This window comes from Camelina sativa, chromosome 9 (assembly GCF_000633955.1).
Source record: "Camelina sativa cultivar DH55 chromosome 9, Cs, whole genome shotgun sequence".
In the NCBI taxonomy this organism is placed as follows: Eukaryota; Viridiplantae; Streptophyta; class Magnoliopsida; order Brassicales; family Brassicaceae; genus Camelina; species Camelina sativa.
The window spans coordinates 13,557,076-13,582,422 of NC_025693.1; the positions used below are offsets into that span (position 1 = coordinate 13,557,076).

The window sequence follows — 25,347 nt, forward strand, 5'->3', positions numbered from 1 at the left end:
AGTAGCGAGTATAGAACAAGAGTATACCAAGAATGGAGAGAAAGATCAAAGAGAATAGAGTATAAGGAAGTGTAAGAGTATGTTTAGAGAATCAAAGATCGAAAAACCGCTCTGATACCATGTTGGGATTTAAGTGAAAGAGAGTGATGAAGAAAAGAGAAATGAGAAATAGAGAGAAGTCGGCAATGGGAATAAGAAAAGATATGATTCCATAAGTGTATATTTTACAACATGTGACTACAAGTTTAAATAGGAGGCCAACTAGGGCGACCTCCTTACCAAAATAGAAACAAATGAAAGAGACATTAAGAGAGAGAGGGAGAAGCGTTCCCAAGCTTGATAGTGACGTCTCCTAAGTCAACTTGCCCACACGTGATTGGTTCTCTCTTCTTCCTAACGGCTCTAATAGAAGCTTCTCGATCACATGATGGGCTTTGATGGACTTCGTTACTTCTCCTCTCCTTGTGTCCCTAAGAGGCTCGGCCTTATCACAAGATTGTACGGACGTCCGTACCGTACGGCCAAGCCTAGAATGGTTCATGGTCAATAAGAAATACCCATTTTGTTATATATATAGTTTTTTAAAATTATTACTTTAAATAATAATTAATATCGATATTTTATGAAACAACTTAAAAACAAAAAATAAAACTCAAAATATCGACAACTCCTCAAAGTTTCCTCAAGTATTTCTCATATTTATATGATGTAAAAAGAAAATGTACAACATTTCCTCAAGAATGCCTCGTATATTCCTCAAGAATTCCTCATATATTCCTCAAGTACTCCTCAAACTTCATGTTACCGTTTAGAGCTTTCGTTACATTGTTCTAACAAATCCACATATGTTCGAGATTTAAGAACAAAGATCTACCACATAAATCTCTCACTATGAAATTAAGAATCAGAGTCTCAGAGATAAAGCCCAACCAAGTCTTCTGATAAAAAATAAATCTTAATTATGTGTTCATATGGATTTTGAATATAACAAATTTTGCGTTCATATATATTTTTGAATGGTGTTGTTTGCGTTTCATTAGTCAGTTTTACAACATCTTCCCTCTTCTCTACATGGTTGATCGGTGGTTCATGATCACATCCCTTCACTCTCTCTCTCTCTCTTTCCTCCTCCCCAAGATGGACCTAGTTTCTTGACAAGTCCACACATATCAGAGATCTCCTAATGGGATTGCTCACCTAAAATCTATCATTAAGAAATTAATGTGCTTATCCACGAATTGGCAGCACACTATTCACAATTATATTACTCCCTCTGTTTTACAAAGAGTATCATGACAGTCTTTGTGAAAAAAAAGAAAATACTCCAGAATGACACTGAAACAAAGGGAGTAGTAATTATCTTATTTGTTAGTTAATTAATGGATAAAATGAAGAGACTGGTTTATGGATTCACAATCCATTGTTTAACAGAACCAAACAAATCGAGTTGAAAACACCTTAACCAAACCGTAAGATCCATTTAGACAAATCACACTAAACGTCCAAATCCAAAAGTATAAAATAATATCCATACAAAGCCAAGAAGAACTAAGTCAGAAAATTCAAAACACAAACGGAAAATAAATCTTCAAGCCACCATGAATCCAAGAGTCTTAGCATCTGCAAATCTTTTCAAACACAAATCTTCAAGCCACCATTAAAACCTGTAAAACAAAGTCCGCAGATTGTTAACAAACCTTTTTGCACCTATCTTTCCTACAAGGCCAAACCTGAACCTGCAAAAATCTTCACAAATCGTAAGCACACAAAAGCAAAACCAGAGATATGGGACAAAAAATAAGAGTTGGAGATAAGATGACCAGAACAGTACAGAGAGATATGGTTGTATTCGCTTTATTCCCAACTTGCACTTGTCATATTGCCCTGACTGTAACAAACAAAATTCTACATGCACTATAGATACGCACCCAAACAACGCAAAGACATACACAATGATACAACACTATGACTATGAGTAACAAACAAGGTTTCGAATTCATACCCAAACTAAGCATGAACAGAATGATTTATTAATTATTAGTGAAGTATGAACGAACCCACAAAAACACAGGGGAAAAAACGGACTACTAAGATAGTTGATCTGATGAAAACAATAAGGAAAACTGAGATTGGTTTCGCAAGAGCAAAACATAAATTTAGGGTGGTTCACATCGTTGCAGGGAAAGCAAGGAAGCATATGCAAGGACTACTACGACTACCAACATGCATGACTTCCACAGAAAAAGTTGTCAGCACTAACCCAATCAATTGAAACTAAGCAAACTATATAATTTTAATCACAGTTTCTGACCCTGCACAAACCTGCACAGCGGAAAATGGGCTGTGAGCTGGATACCTAACTGAATCTACCTCTAAGGATTGTCGAGACATATGGGAAAGAAATTTTGAACTGACCAGATATGATTGGTGGTATCAATAGCCTTCTTGTTGAAAGGACGGCTCCTGATGATAATCGTCCTTCTTCATGTACCCATCGCTGCAATTGTCATTTGCCCTGTTATTTGCACTTTCTTGCTCTCCTTTCTCCCTGTTCCATTGCTCAATCCTGGCACGTCTTTCCTCACTCCCATCCCTAACAGGACTCCTCTGTCTCCTTCCACCAGGACTTCTACTTGTGCTCCTACTCCTCCGTCCTCTTCTGTGGCGAGGACTCTTGCTCCTGTATCTTCTGCTCCTGCTACGGCTCTCACTATCATCATCTTCATCATGCCTTCTACTGCGGCTATGCCTTTCATGAGAGCGATCTTCATGACTACGATGCCTGTAAGGGCTCCTACTTCTGCTACGACTATGCCTGTTTTTGTATCTTCCATATAACTGCCTCCTCAATCCACTGCTAATTGTTTTCAGGTGCATAAAGTTGCAGTATCCACCACGTTTGCAAGTATCTTCCTCGTACTGTCGACAAGTAGCTTCACGGAAGTCGGTGACAGGGGAGAAGTCAACAATGATCGGACGACCTGCGTTTCCAAATATTTCAGTAAAGTAAGACTAACGTACAAGCCTGAAAAAATCAAGTAAACTTGTGAAACACAAGATAGATTAAAAAGAATGAAGCGGTAAACAACCTGCATAGAATCTTCCTTGAAGATTCCGAAGCGCCTTTCCTGCCTGCTCTTCTTCTCGAAACTGCACATACACATTACCAACCTACACAAGAAGATAGAAATATCGATATGATTAAAGTCCAAAAACCTAAACAATGATAGAGTTCTTTGCTGGTAACCAAAATAAATGACTTACCAAGTGGTCAGAGATATTGTCACAGATGTTCAGACTCTCAATCTCACCATATTTGTTCAGCTCCTCAAACAGATCCTCATAAAATTCCTGCAAATTCACAAACCACACATACATACATCAAATTCATTCATCCACGTAACAAGATCGCTAATAAAATTCAAAGCATACTTCACAATCTTCAAGAACATATTCCAAAATCCGTAAAATAACAATCAATTTGCACAAAAAATCTCAAAAATTCAAAACCCCATAACATTACATTACATCAATTATTCCCAAAATTCAATCTCCTGGGAAAAAAATAAAAGTTACAAACCTCGAAGTGTTGCTGCATCTTACGCGGTTCAATATGGTTACCATAGACATCAACACCAGGAGTAATCATATCGGGACGCTGATACATGTTCGAAAGGAGAAGCGTAGGGCTGATGCTAGGCTTGGTGTGGAGACGCGAGCATCGATCTCCGTGACGGCAAGCGCCGATTTTGAAGTAGAAAGGACAATTCACTCGATCCTTCTCCGTTCCGAATATAGAAGCTAAGTGCTCCGCCATCTTTCAAATAGCTTTACTTTGTGAAGAACACGAAACCCTTCTTTTTCTTCTTCTTCCTCGAGTCTTTTATAATTAGGTTGCTTTCGCTAAAAGATGTTTCTGGAATACTAGATTTGAGTCATCACTACTTACTTTTCATACCCCTTCCTTTTTAATTTTAACTATTTCCAAACAACCACAAAACTTGTGTTAAATTGGGCCGGGAAGTCGGGAACATAAGTTTTGAAGGCAACGAACAATCACCACCACACCATGTTTGCTTCGTAAACTCATAACCTGCAGAGATGAGGCATTCCAATTGTCTCACTCGGGGATCTCCTTGTCTAGAATGAGAGAACTTAGGGTTAAATGGCCTCCAGAACAAAACTTGTACCTACAAGGTGACGGAGTAAGGTCAATAAGATTCTCCAGAAGGAAAGTCCGGAGTACAGTAGGGAAAGTTTGGACTACAGTAGAGTAGACTGAGAGAGTAGGCAACTTACAACTAGATCATTTTCAACTACCAATATCTTTGATGTATGGAATGACTTGCACTTATGGCAACGAGTTACAACTTGGTCAAGGAACGTTGAACGATCTTTTGCATAAGGCAGGAACTTGAGCAGCAATGGAATTGAGTGAAAAGCAAAAAACTGTAGTGCAAAAGGGAAACCATGGACTGCCAATGATGATTGCTTAAGCTTCTTGAGAAGAGAGATTTTATCCAGCATGTAATCCCCTATTGTTACCATCCGCAGCAGCCGTTTGAAAGAGTTGCGACCCCAAGGATAATTGAGGAAGAACTGAACATTTTTAACCATCTCTACAACTTCTTGCGATGGTTTCAGTGGTTGCGTCCGGCAAAACAATATGCCTTCTACAATAACTATGAGAAAAAGTCGAAACTTACGCCAAACTGGCATACCTGGCTCCGTCTTCAACATATTTACAATGTCCTTAACAGTCGTTGAACCAATTTTATTACCAATGAGTTGATACCAGTACGGAGCATTACCTGAAGCATGCGTAGTAGCTGTAACAATTTCGTTCACTGCTGGCAAAGGAGAACAACAAAGGCCTATAATTTCCTGAAACTCACTCAACGAGAATTTAAGAGGCTGACCTCCAAACACAAACCACATTTGTTCGCTATTATCACTACACAACTGCCGACATAACATCTGGTGAACCAATTGGCCAGATAATGAACATTGACGCACCGGAAAACGGAATAAAGAACCGAGCGGCGATGCCAATAACAATTTTAACTCAGGCAGGTCTTCTAAAACATGCAAAATATCAATACGATATTCAGGTTTAGAGTAAGAGTTGATACGGACTGCATGGCCAGGATAACAATCAACTTGAAAAAGCCTTTGTGGCAGCTGGCCTACGTAGAGAAAAGGGTACAAGGTTTGATACTGATGAGCAATAAAGCATATATGTAAGATAGACATAATGGTTTAAAGGAACATAAACATAAAGATTGATGGACTACAAATATAAGGCGATGAAAACTAAACCCTAGAAGACAGGTTCCGAGGAGAACCCAAGGCCATGACATATAACTAGTAGGATGATACATTACAAACTGAATAATAGAAAACCCTACAACACACATAAACATAAACACTAATAATTTACAGCTATAAGGCGATAAATAATAAACCCTACAATACATTATCCCAACAGAACCCTAACAAAGGAAATAAAACAACTACCATGAGACGTGAGTGGCTTAAACGCCTGAAAACCGCTTAACAATGTACATAATCTTCAGGAGTATGAATTGGCAGGATGAAAAGAAAACATACAAGGCAGCAAGGCAGGCATTAGCAAGGCAAACATACAAGGCTAACAATAGATAATGACGAAACTAAACCCTACAATAAAGTATCCTATGTGAACCCTAAACCCCTCAAACATGTATATGAGCAATGCTTAACATAAGCAGACAATGAAAACTAAACCCTAGAAGACAATTTCCTAGGAGAACCCAAGGGCATGATTAGTAACTAGTAGGATGAGACATCAGTGGTAGAACAACTATAAGGAGAATTGTAATAACCTGTTGATGTGAAATCTAGAGATGGAGTTACAAAAGGATTCATTGACAGAAGTAAATCATTGGAGAGTATAAAGAAACCTGTTATGAAGACAAAGGCGTGAATATTAATTTAACCTACACACAACCTATAATCATGGAAGCAGAGAACATAATATAAGCTGCAGAACATGTGACGGTTGGAAGATGCAGTCGAGAGGAACAACAATTTCAATTAACACATAAGAGAAGGAAGCTTACAATGGAAGGGTCGAAATGACTTTCAATCTGACCGATGATATTGTTTGCAAACTACAATTTACAACTCAACCGACCAAGATTAGAGTTTCGACAAATTTGGAAACACATAGTTGTAGTCGATGGTTGGGTTACCAATGGAAGGCAAATAGCGGTTGCTCTAGAGGCAGAAGGGTTGTCGGAGACGATGAAATTGTGAGGCCTCAGATATGAGACATCATCAAATTATTTTGTGGCTTGGCGAGAAAAAGAAAAATGCGAGAAAAATGGCGAGAAGAAGAAAAAATTATTTTGTGGCTTGGCGAGCAGAAGAAAAATGCGAGAAAAAAAATAATTAAAATATTATTGAATTTGAATTGCATTGCATTTAGGGAGAAGGTTACAAGCGTCTTTTCATGTGACAATAAATGCCTGAATCCGAGAGTACGGGCTAGAGTTCCTAAATTGATAAGATTTTTAAAAAATATATTTTATTCTGTAATTGTTCCAAGTTTTGAAACCCTTCTTCATCTAGTTACTCTTCTTCTTATTAGGATTGACGGTTGATGTTCCTCGAACAATCTGTTACGAAGGATAAATTTAGCCGAACTGGGAAATTATGTAAGAGAATCCAAATCTGGTAGGATTCAGGCTCAAATGAGCTTATTAAGCTAGAAAGAAATATAGAAAATGAAATTGAAAGGAAATAGCTTATCAAAGTTTTAAGTAAAAGTAAAGAAAAGAAGATCTTTAGATTGTCATCAAAAACACAAATAACTTGGATTTAATTTCATAAAAATAAAATAGAGACATCTCTATAGATTGATTCAAAAGAAAAATTTCATATAAATCTCTACTAATAGACTTTTTTGACTTTCATATAGAGACATCTCTCTAGATTGATTCAAAAGACAAATTCATATAAATCTCTCTACTAATAGACTTTTTTGAGACACTGGTAGACTATGAGCCATGGATTATATATGCTATCGAGCTTGCTTTGATAAATTGGGCCGAAGTCCACTTTAAGTCCATTTTCATAATCTATGAGTCAAGAAGACCAAGACAAAAGCGTCCAACCAAAAGTCCTTTCTTTCATAATACATGAGTCAAGAAGACCAAGGGACACAAGCGTGGTTCCATTTGCAAATTTGGGTGCGTGACAGTGCCACTCTATGGTTCCGTTTTCTCGTCTTCAAGTTTGGTTGCGTGGAGTCGTCATCTTCAATGGGGAATGAAGAAGCAGTAGATAAGAAATTCACTTGGGTGATTGAGAATTTCTCATCTCTGGAATCTGCGTGTTTGACCATTCATTCTGATGAATTTGTGATTGCTGGCTGCAAATGGTAAGAAGAAGACAACTTATGTTGTTGTTTTTCTCCTCCAGTATAGGTTTATGAGAACATCCTCCGTTGTTGTCTTATGGTTTTTTTTGTTTGTTAGCAGGCGTCTTATGGCCTATCCTAAGGGATTTCAGAATGCTAGTCATTTGTCTCTATATCTGATGGTTGCTACTCGTAAAACTTTGCCTTGTGAATGGAGAAGACACGTAAAATTTCGCCTAACTGTTGTCAATCAACTCTCCGGTCTACTCTCCCAACAACGAGGTGATAGTTCGTGTTGGGCTTTCCAAGCCCAAGCCAACTCCCCTATTAGTATGATATTGTCCGCTTTGGGCCCAGGTGGTAAAGCCCGCACGGATTTCTTATTGGGCTCCTTCCCAAAATGCCTCATACTAATTGGAGTTGGTCTTGGCTTATATATTAGAAACATATTTTCTAATCTTCAGATGTGGGATATTGTTTGTATCCCAACAAACCTCCCCTCAAACTATGTACCACGATACTTTGGCCTCCCCTTCAGCGAAACCCAAGTACCTAAGCTCTGGTATCCCTTTATTCCTAAAGTATTCTTGAGGCACCCTTCATCATGTCATCTTTTTGAGAGATCCTCCCACACCAAACACAGAGCCCACACCCACTCCCCTAGGTCCACTTTTTGACCTAGACTCTGATACCAATTGTTGGGCTTTCCAAGCCCAAGCCAACTCCCCTATTAGTATGATATTGTCCGCTTTGGGCCCAGGTGGTAAAGCCCGCACGGATTTCTTATTGGGCTCCTTCCCAAAAGGCCTCATACTAATTGGAGTTGGTCTTGGCTTATATATTAGAAACATATTTTCTAATATTCAGATGTGGGACATTGTTTGTATCCCAACAGTTCGTATTTTGTGGGTTCTATATATGTCTGCTTGTGTTTGTTTGTGTTCAGTTAGATCAGTTCTTTCTTCTTGTTGTCTATAGATAAAGAACAATGGTTTGATCAAAATGTTACTCTCTATGGGAATCATAAAATGCTTCTCCTTACCAAACTTTATGCCAAAAAAGTGAATTTCTTGTTAACGACGAAGTCAAGATTACTGCGGAGGTAGATGTTCTTGAAGTTATTGGCGAATTAGACGTTTCAGATGCATCTAAAGAGGTAATTCCACCTCCGAAAAGGATAAAGCTTAACGATCATGGTGCTTCCGTAAAGGAAAGCATTAATGTCTACGGGTTTCAAGTTTTTCCTTCACAGGTAAAAGTTTATTTTCTTACTTTTTAAGAATGTTTGGTTAGATAGGAACAGATTTGAACATTACTTACAGCTCTGAGGTTTCTAACTAATGAGACCATCCAGCCTTTGGATATGAGTATACATATGAGTTTATTATACTTTGTTTCAACTGTAGGCGGAATCTGTGAAACGTATATTGGAAAGACACCCAGATATGACACTAGAGTTCCGAGTAAAGAACCAACATATGAAGACATCATGCATAAATCTCCTACTCCACATAATCGAGACGTTGTGCCAGTCACTGCAAGACTTTTCCATTGATGACTTAAGCCAAGTAAAGAAAGCATTAACATAACTGAAGGATTCGGGGTTTAAGGTGGATTGGTTGGAACGTAAGGTGGAGGAAGTAAAGAAAAAGAAGATGGAAGAGCAGTTTGGTAAGACTCGGATGCAAGAGTTAGAGGAAGAGCTCAAGGTCTTTAAGAAGAAGTGCTCAGAAATAGAAGCTCTACTGGAGAAAGAGAAGGAACAACTGAACAACTTGAAGCTAAAGTGCTCAGAAACAGAAGCTCTGCTGGGAAAAGAGAAGACAAAGGTGTTGGCTGCTGCCAGAACTCCTCGTCTAACGTTGGATGATTTTGTCTGATGACTTGGGTTCTGCTAGGTGTTAATGTTCGTTTGAATCTAGGTTTCAAACTTCCTAACATAGGATGCTAGTATGCTACTTTTGCTAGAGAGACGTATGTTGGAACTGGAAGATCCTATATTTTGTAAAGAGCTAATGTTTTTTTGTAACGATGAATCTGCTTAGACTAAGATTTTGTTAGTTGTTCTCTTTCATGGCTATGTAAACGGATAATTGCCGGCAAAGGTTAAAACTATCTCCACTGTATATCTCTATTTTTTACTCTAATATAGATTAACTCTAAAATATAACATGATTTTTCTCCAATGTGTTACTCTATACTTGACTGTAAAATAGAGGTAGTGTAAAAAAATAGAATTCAAAATAGAGTTACTCTAAATATAGGGTAATCTCATCATTTTCTCTATTTTAAAGTAAAATATATAGTAGGGTTGAAGCAAATTTTACTTTATAATAGATTAATAGAGTTTTGACTCTAAAATAGAGTTGGTTGGAGATGCCCTAAGCTACCAAGTGTATTGCTCAATTTGACTTAAACCGAAGTTGTTTTATAAAACTAGAATTCATCAAGGGAAACAACAATCCCCTCTGCAAAAGAAAACCTTATCGAAGCCGTTTTTAATCTTGTCTTGTAGGGCAATTTTAGGTTTGCGAGTTGATTGACTTGCTTCTTGTATTTTCTCCACAAGCGAAAGCTTCTTCTTCTTTTTCTTTTTTCTTTTTCCAAAAAAAAAAAGGACATAACTACAAGCGTATGGAAACGGCCAATAGAGATTAATTTCGACCCGCGAACACATTGTGTGTAATGTATAACTTATAGTACTAAAACGAGTAGTGTTTAATAATCGGATTCTATTTTAATTCCAAACTAGATTGATGTATTTAAACTAAAATTATATTTTAAGGTATTTGTTTATTAATTTTGTTTATTATATTTAATGTTTAAAATTGTATAAGAGTATTTTGGTGGTTAATTTTAGGATTTAACCCACGAAATGATTTATTTTTACATAATAATTTAATCAAAATAATTAAATATATTTAATATTTTAATATTAATTAATACTTTTTGATAAATACTTTTATAGCACCAAAATAATGGTATTTCAAATTAATGTTAATACTAATCCAAACCCGTGAAGCTATAACCCGTAAAATTGAAGGGTCGACGAAAAACAAAATAAAAGGCATCGAACCTAGAGAAAAGTAAACAAAAAGAGGAGAAGAGTAAACAAAAAGAAGGGCTGAGGCATTTATAAGTTCATTAGTTCTCCCTCATAAAATATAAAAACTTTAAAAAGTCAGATACTGTGGTTTGTTCTCCATCAGTAGAAGAATATAAAAGTCACAACCTTATCATGGGAGGCATAAGGATTGGTTCGGTGATCCCTGCATGGCTTGAAGAAGTCTTAGACATCTCTACATACTTCATCACAATTTCCATATGTGCATCTGCCAAACGAGCATAACAAATAGGTATATTTTCTTATATCGTTGGTGATGCTAACTTGAGAACAGGGCTCAACACTATTTATAGGCGAGAAATTAAGTTGAATATGTCCACCTTTTAATGCAACTAATTAGAGATTTTATATTCGCATAATAAAGATATTGGGAATATGCCAAGTTTTTGTTGTTAAATTAATTTTGAGCCATTAATTTTTTTTTAATATAATTTTGTATATAGAAATTTGGGGAGAATTTTTATTTTAGAATTGAATATGGTAGTTAATTAGGATAACTAAAAAATCGAATGTAGCTGATTTATAGGCTCCTCATAAATTTATATTTTGAAATCGATTGTTCTAAATATTTTGGGAGGATAAAAATAGGAAATTTTATTTGGAATTTAATAGGGAGATAAATTAGGAAATATTTGTTTTTGTTAATGAAAAACGGTTGAATTTATATTTTTGTTTTATAATTTTATTAAAAAATCATTTAATTACAATAGCATAAAATATAAACATTTCTCAACTTCAAGCCTTATTTATTAAAACTGCTGTAAAAATGTTAATATAGATGTTTCAACTTTGAATTCTCGTTGGTCTCTTTTGTTTTCTAACGGTCGTTTTTTATATTTGCATAAATCATTTGGCGCTTCCGGGCATTTATTATTTCTGTCAAAGTGCTCTAAATGACTTGTTGTTTTGGTTGATAACTATTTACAGAGTAATTTTATTATAATATAAGTTGCTCCAATTTCATATTATGACCAACTCATATCACTATACGTTAGTGATCACACATGTTTACTGATCCATTACGTTTGTTATCTATATATATATATATATATATATATATTGTCAAACAGAGTTCTACAAATTTTGATAGTTTTTTTTTTGTCAACCAAATATATTACTTTTTGTCATTGTAATTTTATAATGGCAAAGATATGTTTTCGTTGTGAGCAAATTATAATTCGTCTTTTGTTATATCAATACATTAAATTTTGTATTTTTCAATGTTTTTAGATGGTTCACTGTGCATACTTATAAGAACCCAATTATGTGAATTTAATCAACTATTTGAACATAAGTGACATTTTCAATATTTGTGTTTAAGCTATTATGATATTTGGTTGTAACTTTGGTGCAAAATTAACATCCAAATGGAGTTGATGTAAATTTTGCAAGTTGGTCAAAGGACAACATGATCTTGTGCATTTGCATATTGATGTTCATCCAAGTGCTAAATATATGTTTAAATTCAAACTTAGTTTGATATTTTTTCGTTTTCTATATATGTTGGTTACTGGTTTATCAATATGTATTTGGTTCGTTTAAAAGATTTTGTCCGTTAGTTTAAGTCAACCGGAGCATAAGAAAGCTAACAATTTCTCAACATTCAAATTTTTGTCTGCAAATAACTCAAATCATTCATTAACAATATTCAGCAAGCATAGTACATAAAGCGAAAAACCACACATTAGAAGAACGATAAATTTTAAGGCCTCCCAATAAGCCTTTAGGTAGATTTCAAATTTTGTAGAGGAAACCATTAACACTTCAACATCTAGCTGTTCTTCCGGCTTTAAAGAATCTCTCTCTGATGGAGATTAACTCCTTAGCAGCTCCACTCATTGTCAAACGGTTCACCGAAGATTCTTCACAACACCTAAGTCCCACCTCCAAAACCAGTGTCAAGCACACATCAATAGGAAAACCGACTCTTAGACCGCTATGAAGAATCAATTCATCTACAATGTCCATGACTCTTTCCGGCAATGCGGATTTGGTGTAGCTGTGTAAGTTGAAGTTTCCCCCAAAGAACTCGTTAGTTGGTCGTTTTCCTGTAAACATTTCTAAAAGGAGAACTCCAAAGCTCTAAGGATGGTTGTCCTCCCATTCCATATTCTGCACCATAACCCATAAAACAAGATTGTATATGAAAAAATAATATATTTATTTTCTATCTAAAACATTATAGTTGTGTGATAGTTTTACCGGGTGCGGCATAGCCGATGGTTCCTCTAACGTCGGTGGAGCTGAGTTGGTTGAGGAAGGATTCTTGGTCGAATTTTAGGAGAAGCTGGGCCAGGCCAAAGTCGCTAACATGGGCCGTTAGATCATCGTCTAGAACGTTACTTGGCTTAAGATCGCAATGGGCTATTTGTTCATGACAATGAAAGTGAAGATAGTTCAAAACAGAAGCCACATCTATGGCAATGTTAAGCCTTTCAAGAAGTGTCAAGGTTCTTGAGGGCCTACGCATCTCTTCGACTTCCTCTTGGTGCAGCCACATATCCAAGCTTCCATTAGGCATGAAATCATAGATGAGAGCTCTGAATTCGTTTCCTTGGAAATCAATACTTGAACAAGCCGTCAATAGTTTTACAAGATTACGATGCCTTATGTCTTTGAGGGATTCACATTTTGCCATAAAGTTTCTCATTGCTCCACGTCTTTGCAAGTTTAGAACTTTTATTGCAACAACATTGTTCTGTGTAGGGAGCAAGGCTTTAAATACGATACCAAAACTTCCTAACCCAATCATATTGCTCAAAGAAAAGCCATCAGTCGCATTTCAGATCTCTCTATAACTGATCTTCTCATGGAAGACATCCATGGCTTTAGTTTCAACTCCTTGACGCCTCCACAGAGATTTATGTTTCCAAATACCGAAACTATAGTAGCATTCTGAAACCTTCCTTCCATTGTCACACTTCCGCTGAAGTTATTGATGGACAGATTTAGATACTCCAACGAGGAAAAATTTGCAAGATATGCATGTATATTCCCAGAGAGATTTTTAACGGAGAAATCAACTATTTTAACACCTTTTAACTCTCTTCTATCTGGAATGGCTCTATCAAAATAATTTCCTTGCAGCCAAATCACTTCAATCGAGAGACAATTACTCAAGGACTGTGGGAGTTGTCCAGATAATTTATTATGCAACAGATAGTTCAACAAGGTACTCAAGTCGTCCAACATCCTTTGGTAGAGAGCCGGTCAAGAAATTACCTGACATGCCTAGATTAATAAGGGAATGAATTTGCATAATTTCCCGAGGTAAAGCTCCATGAAACTTATTAGAATCAATGTACAACATTAGCAGAGAAGTACAGTTACTGAGACTTATAGGTATGGTTCCTTCAAAATTATTGTTGTACAAATACAGTTAGTGAGATTGCCTATAAAAGATGGTATATCTCCTGACACTTTATTTGAACTGAGATATAATCCCTTAAATCTGAAAAGCTTACTTAGAGATTTTGGGAGTGCGCCTGTCAACATATTTTCTTGCAACCCAAGTGTCTGCAGGCTTATAAGATTCCCAATGTCATGAGGAATGCTTCCAGAGATGAAATTTGTTGCTAAGTGCAAAGTGATGAAGTTCGTTGAGAGATTCACTGTTAAGGTAGGTAAATCACCCCCTAGCCTATTATCACCAACATTTAATTTCTCTAGTTTGGTGCAGTTCGTTAGAGCAACCAGAAATCCAAAAGAGTAACTTCCTAAAGAATTGCTATAAAGTAATAGCAATTGCAAATTGTGAAATTTTCCGAAGCTGGGAGGTATACTTCCTGTGAGGTGGAGGCAACGAAGGGTCACTTGACCTCATAAATTTTTAAAAATCTATTTTATATTTATAAGAGTAATTTAAATGACCCCAATGCAGTATAGTTTTCGACCCGTATACAAACTTTATTTAGCTCTACCAGATAAACAAATTTCCACATACATTGAAACAATTAAAAAATCCATAAATCAGTTGGGTAGATTAGAATTTTAAACTCAATTCTAATGTAACAAAATTAACAATCTATATAACTTAACTGAAAAACAAAAATCAGCTAATGATCTAATATTATATTTACTTATAAACAAACCTGCCATAAAATCTTAATTTTCTTCTACCTTTGACGTTAATTCCTTTCCTTTCTTCTACATCTTTTTTTTTTCTAGAGATAAATATTTTCTTTTCTTTTCTTATCTGTAGATTATTGGTAGACAGAATTCTTAATAGTATTTTATAGAATACATATTAGGTAACAACTCGCACTATATGCGGTATAAAATAATTATTTAATGTTTTTACTGTAATTTTTATTTACAAAATCTATAATATTTATCGGTAATTGGAATCTAAAATTCGATTGTGTAGTATATATAAAAATTTTGTATAATAATTAAAATTTAACTCGTGAGAATTATTATAATATCAATTTTGTATTATCATATCATATGAACAAAGAGTTCTAAAAATTCATTTTAAAGATTTTATGAAAATGTAACTAAAGGATATAATTAAGTTAAAAAAGAATAGAAGAATTTAATTTTGGGTGTTAATTATAGAGAAATACCCTAAAATGGCACACATTTGGGTTTTTGTTCCAAAACTAGCACACATGCTAGAATGTTCCAAAACTAGCATTTCTTAATATTGAATAATTAATAGAGAGAAATATTATTATTTCTGGTATATAATTATTATTATTTCTGGGCTTTTACTTCGCCTTCGTCCTCAACAATTTTAGAGTCATAGCTCCGACCAAGCTTGCGATGAAGATTCTGATCTGAGATCTTCATTTCTGATCTCATATCTTTTCAATTAAGTGCCAAAATAATCGACTAAAGCTTCAATTACTTGCCAAATCGATCGACAACTGAAGCTTCTCCAGCTCCAATAGATCCACGTTGAGATCTCATCTTCCGACCTCATCGTCAAACTTCCTCTTTTTTCCTCTGCCACCGCCACCGTTGTTTCAGCCCTGCGAATTCCCACCGCCATGACCGCGAAAATGGACTCAGCGAAGGTGAGCTTCATTGCTATAGTGGGACTGTACGGACCACTAAACCGTCTAATCTATGATTCTGGGATTCATAATTTATGTGTATTAAGCTCTCTGTTTTGTTGGATTGTTATATATATATATGTGTATTAAGCTCTCTGTTTTGTTGGAATTGTTATGGTTTAATGTTTCAGAATTGAGTGGGATAAATTTAATTATGTTTTCAATCTTTGTGACCCTTACGATGGAGCATCGAGGAACTGATTATTGGAAGTGATGCTCTGTTCCATTGCAAAACACAATCACGATTATTGAAAGTGACGCTTCATGAAGGCTTTCATGAAATTCATATTGGCTTTCCTGAAATTCATATTGGTAAATAATTCATATTCGTGAAGGCTTTCCTGAAAATCCTCGTGATTCTTGTGAACATCTAGGTGCAAGTATGGGTGTGTACACTAGTCGAAGCTTTTATGCTATTACATGAAAGCTCAGAGTCGAAGGGACCAGTGACATGTGTTCTTCTTGTACTAGTTGATTCTTCCTTGAAGAAGTTTCAGTCTTAGAACTGTCTCATCCATTTAAGCTAGACAAGACAGATTTGGAATGGTTATGTGAGAATGGTAACTGCTAGTGTTACTGTTAGAGGTCTGCTTTCTTAATATTTTGGAATTTCATTAATATATTAATGAATTTAGGAAGGGATCCGTAACTATTAGGAAGACCTTTAGATGATTTAGGAAGGGATCCATAAATATTAGGAAGAGATCCGTAAATATTAGGAAGACCTTCCTAAACGGATTTTATGAAGTATTTTAGTTTGATGTCTGTGATGTCTTTGAAATGTTTCTTAACAAGATAGAATTATCTTATGTCATGTGTTGGAAAAGTGTGTGATATCTTTGATGTGTTTCATTGTAATGTGTTTTTTTTTGTTTACATATTGATTTCAGCAAAAAAGAAAGAAATAGTGTAAGAAAGTTGAGTATGTTGTTCCAAAGAAGCAACATAGAGTTGATGATGAACAAGATGTTCTGGCAGAGCACCAAACATGTTTAAACCAACCTGAATTTAAGCAAGAACTCTCTAAAGATGTAATCTTTTTATTAACTATTATTTTATGAAGACCATCCTGAATTTCAATAAGACATTCCTAGATATTATTGAACTCTTCATAAATTCTAAACTTATGTGTTTCTAAAAATATTTTTTTGTATATTTTGGATCAATGTGTCAAAAATTAGTAGATTACTCCATTAGTGAGGGTAATGATTTCATTTTTGTGCATATTCTAATGTTTGGAAATCTAAACTTTCTTATGAAAGTCGTCATGAAGTTCAAAGAAATTCTTCATAAAGTTCAAGGAAATTCTTCATGAATTTCATAGAATCATTTCTGAATTTCATAGAATCATTCCTGAATTTCACACAATCATTCCCGAGTTTCATAAAGTTTAGTCACAGTTAAAGCAAAGTCCTAACATAAACATGTGAAAATGTTTTACATCATACAAGTACCAGAAAATCTAAAAAGGTTTATCAAACATCATATATGTCTAAACAACATACAGAGTAAAACTGAATAAAACAACACACTCTCATCTACAGATATCCAAAATATACATGCATCTTGTGTCATCTGCAACATGACATAGCTTAGAGAAATCTTTAACCCCATTTCCTGCGACAAAAATTGAAATCAATGAATAAATTTCAGGAAAGTTTTCATGAATTCTCAACAATGCTTCCTTAATTTTCAAATGTGACTGAGAAACACATCAATACATTAGCAACAAACAATAAACATGTAACAATCAAAATTACTACATCCTAAACCATCACAACTTTCCCTACTAACACAAAAAAAGAAGTGAAAAGGACTCTCCCTATTACATTCAATAGAATTCTACTTTGTTGAAAGAGGAAATTGAAGTGAAGCTAGTGATTAGTGTCTACAAGGGAGTACAATGTACACAACCTTGAACATGAAATTTCATATATGTATCCTATGAAATCATGTAATCACTACTACTAATGCTTTGGTTCTATTAGCAAGAAAAAAAAAACTCACCACTCTAACTTTCTTCAAAGCTACAGCCTTGTACACATTACTATATGTTCCTTGTCCAATCTATTTCATAATTAATATCAAAACTTTACATCATTTAATTAACCCAAAAAAGAAAAACTTTATAATTTAAAGAACTGAGCTTTTAAGGTACTTTCTCGAGCTTTTGATATGAGGTAGCACGACGAGGAGTTAAGTTTTTGATTTAATCGCCATAAGCAGCAATAAGCCACGAAGGCCATCCTTCTGAGTCGAACGGAGACTAATACCCAGACGGTGAGATGAGCCGACAGAGATTGGGATCTGCGAATCTTGGGCTATCTCGTCTTTCTGAACCAGAGCTCGAAGATCTCTCCGACTCTTAGATTCATGCTTTTCACTGACTTAGACTTGATGACTTACATATTTGATTGGGTTTGCCGGTGGAACGTCGTCTGCGATCGAATTTGGAATCGGCAGAGAGAGAGAAGTGAGAGAGAACAAGATTGTTGCAATCTCACGATTTTGATATTTTTATAATTTTATTAATATATTTGAATAATATATAAATTTGTGCTAGTTTTGGAACTTTTGAATATGTGTGCTAGTTTTGGAACAAAAACCTAAATTTGTGCTATTTTTGAGAATCTCCCTTAATTATATTTTTGGAAAACTGATATAAATATTATTAAAAACTAATAACACTATATATATATATATATGACATCAATCCTGTGAAAAAATTACGTCCCATAATTAACACTATTAGGTCCTAGGCTACCCGAGAAATGGCTATCAAAGATGTTTAAATACTTAAGTGAGGACAAATTATACCTGAGAAATTGTTTTCTCCGAAAGAAAGTTCCACAATTTGAGTCAATCTAGCCATATCTTCCGGAATTTCTCCTTCCATAGTGTTATTTTCAATATATAGACTTGTGAGGGATGTCAAGTTTCCTAGAGATGCTGGGGTCTTCCCATTCAAGTTGTTTTCAGCAAGATATAAAACAACAAGCTTCGTCAATGACCCTAGTTCTGAAGGAACACTCCCTCCTAGAGGATTTGAATATAAATCAAGGTACAACAGTCTAGAGCAGTTAGCCAGATTGGCTGGAATCCCTCCTCTGAGAAAATTAACTCTCATATCCAAGTAATGAAGTCTAAACAAATTCCCAACACTGTGAGGAATAGTTCCACCAAAAGAGTTATGTAAGAGATTAAGCGATGTGAGAAACGAAAGATTACCAATAGATGGTGATATCACTCCACCTAGTTGCAATCCTCCGAGGTCCAGACCAATCACTCTTTTGTGTTTGTGGCCACATGTAACCCCCTTCCAGTTGCAGAGAGGGAAAGAGTGATTCCATGAGGACAAGATTTTTCTTTTGCCTACTTGAGACCTGAAGTCGAGCAACGCTTGCTTATCAGTTTCATCCGTAAAAACATATGCATCAAGTAACATGAGAGCACTGAAGAAACCAAGTAAAAGAAAAAAATCTCATATTTTGCAGGATAGTGAGTATAAGGGAGGAACCAAATTGTGGTTAGTAAGTGATATGCTCAAATTTACCCTAGAGCTACTCTCTCAAATTAAGAGGTCAATGCAGTACTTAGGGGTCGAATTCCACAAGGACTCAAGACTACACAATAAATTATAGAGTTTTATAATTAAGCTAAACAGATTAAATTGAATTAAAATAAAAGCAATGCAAAATATTAAATAAAAGCTGTTGTAAATTCAGAAGATCAAAAAGCTAGGCCTAGGGAATTTCTCAGGAAATTATGAAATATTAAATCAATCAATAAATTAGGATTCAAACAATTAAGAACAGATCTAGAACTCTAAACACTTTTGTAAATTAAATCAGTTCTCACTGCAAATAATATCTAAATTTAAAACCAGAAAATCCAAATCTCTTTGTAAAATTCTAGGTAATAAATCAGCAATAAAATCAGGTTTAGATTGTTCACAAAATTATTAAATCAAATCTCTTTGCAAGAAATAATTTTGCTCATCAAAAGGTTTTATCAGGAAAATCAATTATATTCTCATATCAATTTATTTTCCTAAGGTATTAATTCTAGATGGCCAATCAAGGATTAATATGAAGAACAACCTAAGATGAAGATCTAGATAGATACCTAAATAGCAGATCTAATAATTCATAAAATCCCTGTGAAAAACCCTAAACCTAACAAGCAAACTACTCAGACATATTCAATGAAGAACAAGACATGATTCTGAATAATAAGCAATAGAGATTAAAAGAGTAAGAAAGGAGTTTAAGAATTCTTCTCTCAAAGCAGTTCAGATCTCTCTCTCCAATAGCTCTCAAAAATCTCTCAGGGTTGCAGGAAAATAAAACTTGCTAGAATAAAACTTAAGGGTTTGGAAAACCTAAAAACTATATATATATATATATATGTTCTAAAACACGCCAGGGACTAGTCTTGCAAATATGGAAAACTTCGGGCAATTTTGTAAAACTTCCAAATTTGGCTCTCTCGTCGGTTTGGACTGGGTGTCGACCGATGCTAAGGCAGTGTCGATCGACACCATCTCCTCTGATCGATTCCAAGTTGATTTCTTGCAGATTATTGCTCCAAACTGATCCAAATTGCTCCACTTTGCTCCTTTCATGCTAAAAACCTATAAAGACTCAAAAACAATCTAGAAACAAATGAAAAGACACTAAAAGACTCCTTATATCATGGTTAAAAACCACAAAACCATGATATATCAGTAAGTAATGCAACTCATAGAGGAAAAACATAGAAAAAGATGCAAATGATATTGTATTCTTAAAATGAAGTCAAGTCAAGTAGTCTACTATCTCAAAAGCAACACTATTTCACTAGAGTCTATAAGAAAAGCCAATCGACGACAAGTTTAGTGTTTTATCACCTCCAAATAGTTTATTTGCATTAACGTTGTAAAATTTCAAAGAGTAATCAGAGTTTCTTTTGACGTCTGTTTACCTCTGACTATTTGGGAAAGTAACTAATGCCTGAACTGGAGAAAAATCACTCAGATTAGAAAGAAGGTTATACTTGGAAAATTTGTTCTTGGATGTTGCAGTAACTATCATACCAAGCTCTAAGATATGTCAATCAGATAAACTAATATAAATAGAACAGAGAATCAAATCTGAATATATAATGATCCTCGTATATGAGAAAGCTGTTTAGGGAAAACAAAAGTAATTAGGAAACTAAAACGAATACCTATATGGTATATACAATGTTAGATATATCACTTTGACGAGACCTGTTTTGCAAAAACAGCAAATTATAAAATCCAGCTACCTACAAGATTTCCAAGAACAAATTTTCAGCTTGTGTACTTATCTATTCAATGTTTGAGATATGAGAGTATGCATTTATCTGGCAATATTCATTTGATTTCCAGGTAAATATATATATATAACCATCTTTAGAATGAGATGGCAAAGTGAGGTATTGCAAAAGCTGAATAATATCAAGGTCTCGGAGATACCATACCGGCATCATAAATACATATTATTCATGCAAATGACATAGATGAGTACGAAAGAAGCCAGCACCAAAAACAAAAATCAAGAACATCAGAGTTGTTAAATGTTATGTCGGAAAATATAATATTCTTAAAAAGAAAGACACTCATTCAAGTTCAAGAAGCCATAGTTTAATGACCAAAATGATGAATGACGATGATAAATTGATAATGATGATCAAATGATCTTCATCATCAGGAGACTGGATGAATCTGTGGGCAGCTTCATTAAATCCTCTATGAGTTGGACCTTTTTGGAGTCAGCCACTGTCTTTAAAATGTAGACTTCCACCACTTGGAGGTGCTCCATCTTCAGTAATAATTGGCTGACGTGCTTCAGCTCGTTTTCAGTGCCTCCATAACATGAGATGCGCAACATTGTTACTTTGTTGTTTGTGGGAATGCAAATCCCATCGAACTCATGTGCATATGTGCAACGATACAGATCCTAAGGTATTAACATGAGAGACTAGTTTAAATTAATTTCATGCCACATGCAGTCATATATATATAAAGTAGGATTTTGCTTCTTACCGAGAGGTACAAATTATTTAGGTTTGGAGAATGCTGGAGCAGAAGTGGCAGTAGCTCTTTCCAAACTCGCTCACTGTTACCTAAAAACACTAACCCAAGGAGGTTCTTGAACACGGGTAGTCCACCTTTGCAGCATCTCAAAATCACCTGAACACACACTCACACACACACAAAGAATGTTATCCTGATTTCTAACAGAAAGGTGATGAGAATGAGACCAAAATGAAACTGACCTCAGCAGCAGAACCTGTCAATTGAAGGAACTTGACGTTGCCTACCGAATTCATGAGATCCGTCACATTCGGTTCAAATGACACCTCACGATCGACATGTTCAACAAAATGATGATCCAGCGTAGCTATGACAAGTGAATCCAAATTACAACGAAGGTACCTACGCCGAGCATAATCAGAGTAGATGAGGTTGACAAGGTTTGGTGCATCAAGTGATACAAAGCTAAACCAATCAACTTCTTCATCGAATCTAGACATGATAGAGAGTCTCTTGATGGTTTTGCAGGAAATGACTTGTGGCATCCCTGGAAAATACTTGTGTTCTATGGTTAAGTCCTCAAGTGCAGGGAAACCAGCAAGAAGCAAATCAGAGAACTGTCTTCTATCAAACCAAACTGAATCAAGGAAGAGGATCTTAAGCACTGGCAGAAACGTATCAGGAGGTATACTGTCGATGCTAAGTTCTGTTCCCAATGTTAGCTTCACCATTGTTTTGTTGATGAATAGCTTGGATGGCAAAAAACTCCGCATATCATCGGTTAAGAGTAGATGAAGCTCAACGGCACCTTGTTCCAGGGCTTTATTTATCCAGCGATCAACATGATCCTCGCCATGTTTATCTCCACATTTAAGTGAGAACTTGTTGATAGGGACAACGCCTAGCAAATCCAATGTTCTATCCACAAAATACCTGAAACTCTCTTGAATGTTGTCCATGTCCTGTTCACCCTCTTCCAGGTGGACAAAGTCGGAGTCGTCAAAGTCGAGATTATCCCGGACAGCAAACAAAGTCCTCCACCTCTTGGCGAGAACTGAGGTTGACGCAGCTTCTTTCGTTGAGAAAAAGGACAAGATATGGGCCAAGAGTTCATTTGGAAGACTATTCAATGAAGCCATAGAGACAGAACCCATCCCCTAGTGGTACCTAAAACATGACATTTGGGCTCTATCACTAATTAACACATAGCAAGAACCAACAACATTCCACAAGTCTGTAAGTACAACACACTTTGAAGATTCCGACAACCAAGATAAAGTTCAAATAGAGAGAAAGGGTTTTAAGACGAAGTATATAAAGCTTTAACAATTCAAGGTTCTCGCTAAGAGACAAAAGACATGAAAATTATTTACAAAATTAAAAAGGTACTCAAGTAAAAGTAATAGACAAGAAGACTTACACGGAAAACAACTTCTTCTCAATTTCCCATTTCTCAAGGGACAGTTTGAGTGTGTTTTCTTTTGTGGTGTTGACTGGTCTTTAAGTTGTTTATGAGGTGGAGGATGGATAATGGAGCTTATGGGGGGGTGTATTGAATTTGATATTTTAGGGGATTTGCTGGGATTTTAATATTTCAGGATTTTGAAAGATTTGAGTGTAATTTTGGGTGATTTTGATATTTTGGCAGAATTTTGAGATTTGGGTTCTAGGATTTGGTGAGATTTGATTATTAAATTTTAGGTGATTTTTAGAATATAAAAAGGAAAGAAAAGAATCACATTTGGGTGATCAGAAATACATGGTGATCGAAGACTCGGAATGCAATACGTACGTAGACATTGTACATGGTGATCAGAAATTACATTTTACCTAAACTTCACTCATATTTTGGTTAATTTAAAACTTCACATATTGCTTTCATGTTCTAACCACTGGTTATATTGACCTTTAGCTTTCACAGCATGTGAATCTCCCATTATAGTGTGTAAGCTAACTAGCCATACCATACAAAAAAAAAAAAAAACAATTCATGAGTAATGACATATCCCACAGATCTCAAACAAGTATTATTTATAAACTGGCTGGCCATCAATTCGTTTCCAACTTAAGAAATTTCTTTCGTTGGTATATATAACTAACTAGCACCATGATACAAAACGTGGAAATAATGCTACTTAAACAATCTTTGACCTTGCGATCTTCAATACAAGCATCATCTAGTTATAATCGCTCTGATAGAAACAAGTTGCTAGAGGTACCCAAAAAAAAAACAATCCCAAATTTTATGCAGAAGTAGTAAAGAACCTGTAAACACGCTTACAAAAATACATGTAGAACACAGAAAACAATAAAGAAAGAGAGGAGTTTAAAAATCTTGTGGAGTACTCTGTCCAAATCTTGCAGCGGCTCAATTACGCAGGGGGCTCAAAGTATACTCTCGCAGAGCTTCCATATACTCTGCGTAATTGCCTTACATGGATAGAAACAAGTCCAAAAGACAGAGACAGAGAGAGAAAAGCATTCAGCTGAAGGTAGAAGAAACAACAAATAGAGATCTCTAGGTAGAAGAAAACTCAATGAATGGAGATCTCCAGATTGTTCAAGGTTTTGTTTCAATCATCAACATAATTACTCAGTACTTCTAATCAAGGTTTTGTTTTGGGAAGTATGTGTTCGGGAAGGTGATGTGTGGATTTGTTGAAAAAACACAATTTCTAGTTCTAAGAACTTGATGCAACAAAATATTTGTTTTCTGCAGGAAATGATCAACATCAGAAACAATCTATACTTGTAAATACTAGCTTAATAAAAAAAAAAAAAAAAAAGATGTCTAAGGACATTACACGATCAGTAATTTCTATAGCTCCTTCCCATCCTTTTAACACGCTAATGAACATCAACAAAGTATACTTCTAAATGATAGCTAAATCAATGAACATATAATTTATCCAAGTACATTGTTACCAATCCTAAATCAATGTAGAACTCCAGAATGAACTAAACATAGATCAAGAGAGAGATATATGTACCGTGAGGTTGGGTTAGTAATTGGCTGGGGAAACTTTGAAAAGCATTGAGCTTCTTTTCAACAGACTCAGTCTCAGTTACTAAGCTATCGAAATTCCAGTTAGGTTCAGGATCAATATTAATCCCATCAACGTTTCTTGGACAAGGAGGAAGCATTCAACGTTTTTTTGTGCGAACCCAAGAAAAATTAAGGAAAATTCAAACAAAATCTCAGTAAAAATCACAAAAACTTTGAGAATAATGAGAAATTCGAAGAACCCATTAAAGAAGAGAGCTTACCAGCCAGCGAATTGAGATCTGATAGGATTGATTCCTGCAGAAGATGAACTCGATTACACAAATTGTTTTTAGGATTTTTCAAGAGTAAAGAGTAAAGAGTAAAGAGAGAAGAGAGAAGAGAGAAGAGAGAAGAGAGTTGCACAAGTCGAATAAAGGTTTTTTTTTTCTTTTGTTTGGGTAGATGGAAGAAGATTTTTTAAACAAATATTATGAAATTTCACCTTCAAAGGTGTGATTTTGTAAGACATATTTTAGAACTAAAAATGTTTTAAAAGTCTCCTAGAATCCCATTCAATAGGTTTTTTAGAAAAATTTATGATTTTTTGAATAACAGTAGATTTGAAGTGAGATTTATAAATGATTGATTGAATAACAACAGATTGTAAATGATTTTTATAAATTTCACATTCAATAACAATGGATTTCAGATGATTTTAAAAAATCACCAATTAAATAA

At 35.2% G+C, this 25,347-nt stretch overlaps 1 protein-coding gene, 1 long non-coding RNA gene and 2 pseudogenes across 6 annotated transcripts; 1 reads left to right on the forward strand and 3 right to left on the reverse strand.

Annotated features, from left to right (window-relative positions):
- On the reverse strand, nucleotides 1,443-3,966 carry LOC104710939 (splicing factor U2af small subunit B-like). Of its 5 annotated transcripts, XR_755153.2 has the most exons (6): nucleotides 3,581-3,966; nucleotides 3,265-3,351; nucleotides 3,090-3,171; nucleotides 2,416-2,981; nucleotides 2,261-2,322; nucleotides 1,443-1,664 (listed from the first exon to the last, which is right to left on the reverse strand). XR_755153.2 is itself a non-coding variant. In XM_010427595.2 (5 exons), exons 1-4 carry the CDS (start codon nucleotides 3,815-3,817, stop codon nucleotides 2,434-2,436), a joined length of 954 nt encoding a protein of 317 aa, XP_010425897.1. In that variant the 5' UTR covers nucleotides 3,818-3,966; the 3' UTR covers nucleotides 1,443-1,664; nucleotides 2,416-2,433. The 5 variants fall into 5 exon arrangements, 3 of the variants coding, with proteins under 3 accessions (XP_010425897.1, XP_010425895.1, XP_010425894.1); XR_755152.2 differs by having other exon boundaries at nucleotides 2,261-2,981; XM_010427595.2 differs by lacking the exon at nucleotides 2,261-2,322.
- Nucleotides 2,337-9,282, forward strand: LOC104715248 (annotated as a pseudogene).
- LOC104715249 lies at nucleotides 21,277-22,850 on the reverse strand (annotated as a pseudogene).
- LOC109126553 lies at nucleotides 23,748-24,884 on the reverse strand. Its single transcript, XR_002033457.1, has 2 exons — nucleotides 24,614-24,884; nucleotides 23,748-24,053 (listed from the first exon to the last, which is right to left on the reverse strand). It is a non-coding gene; the product is annotated as an uncharacterized LOC109126553 (long non-coding RNA).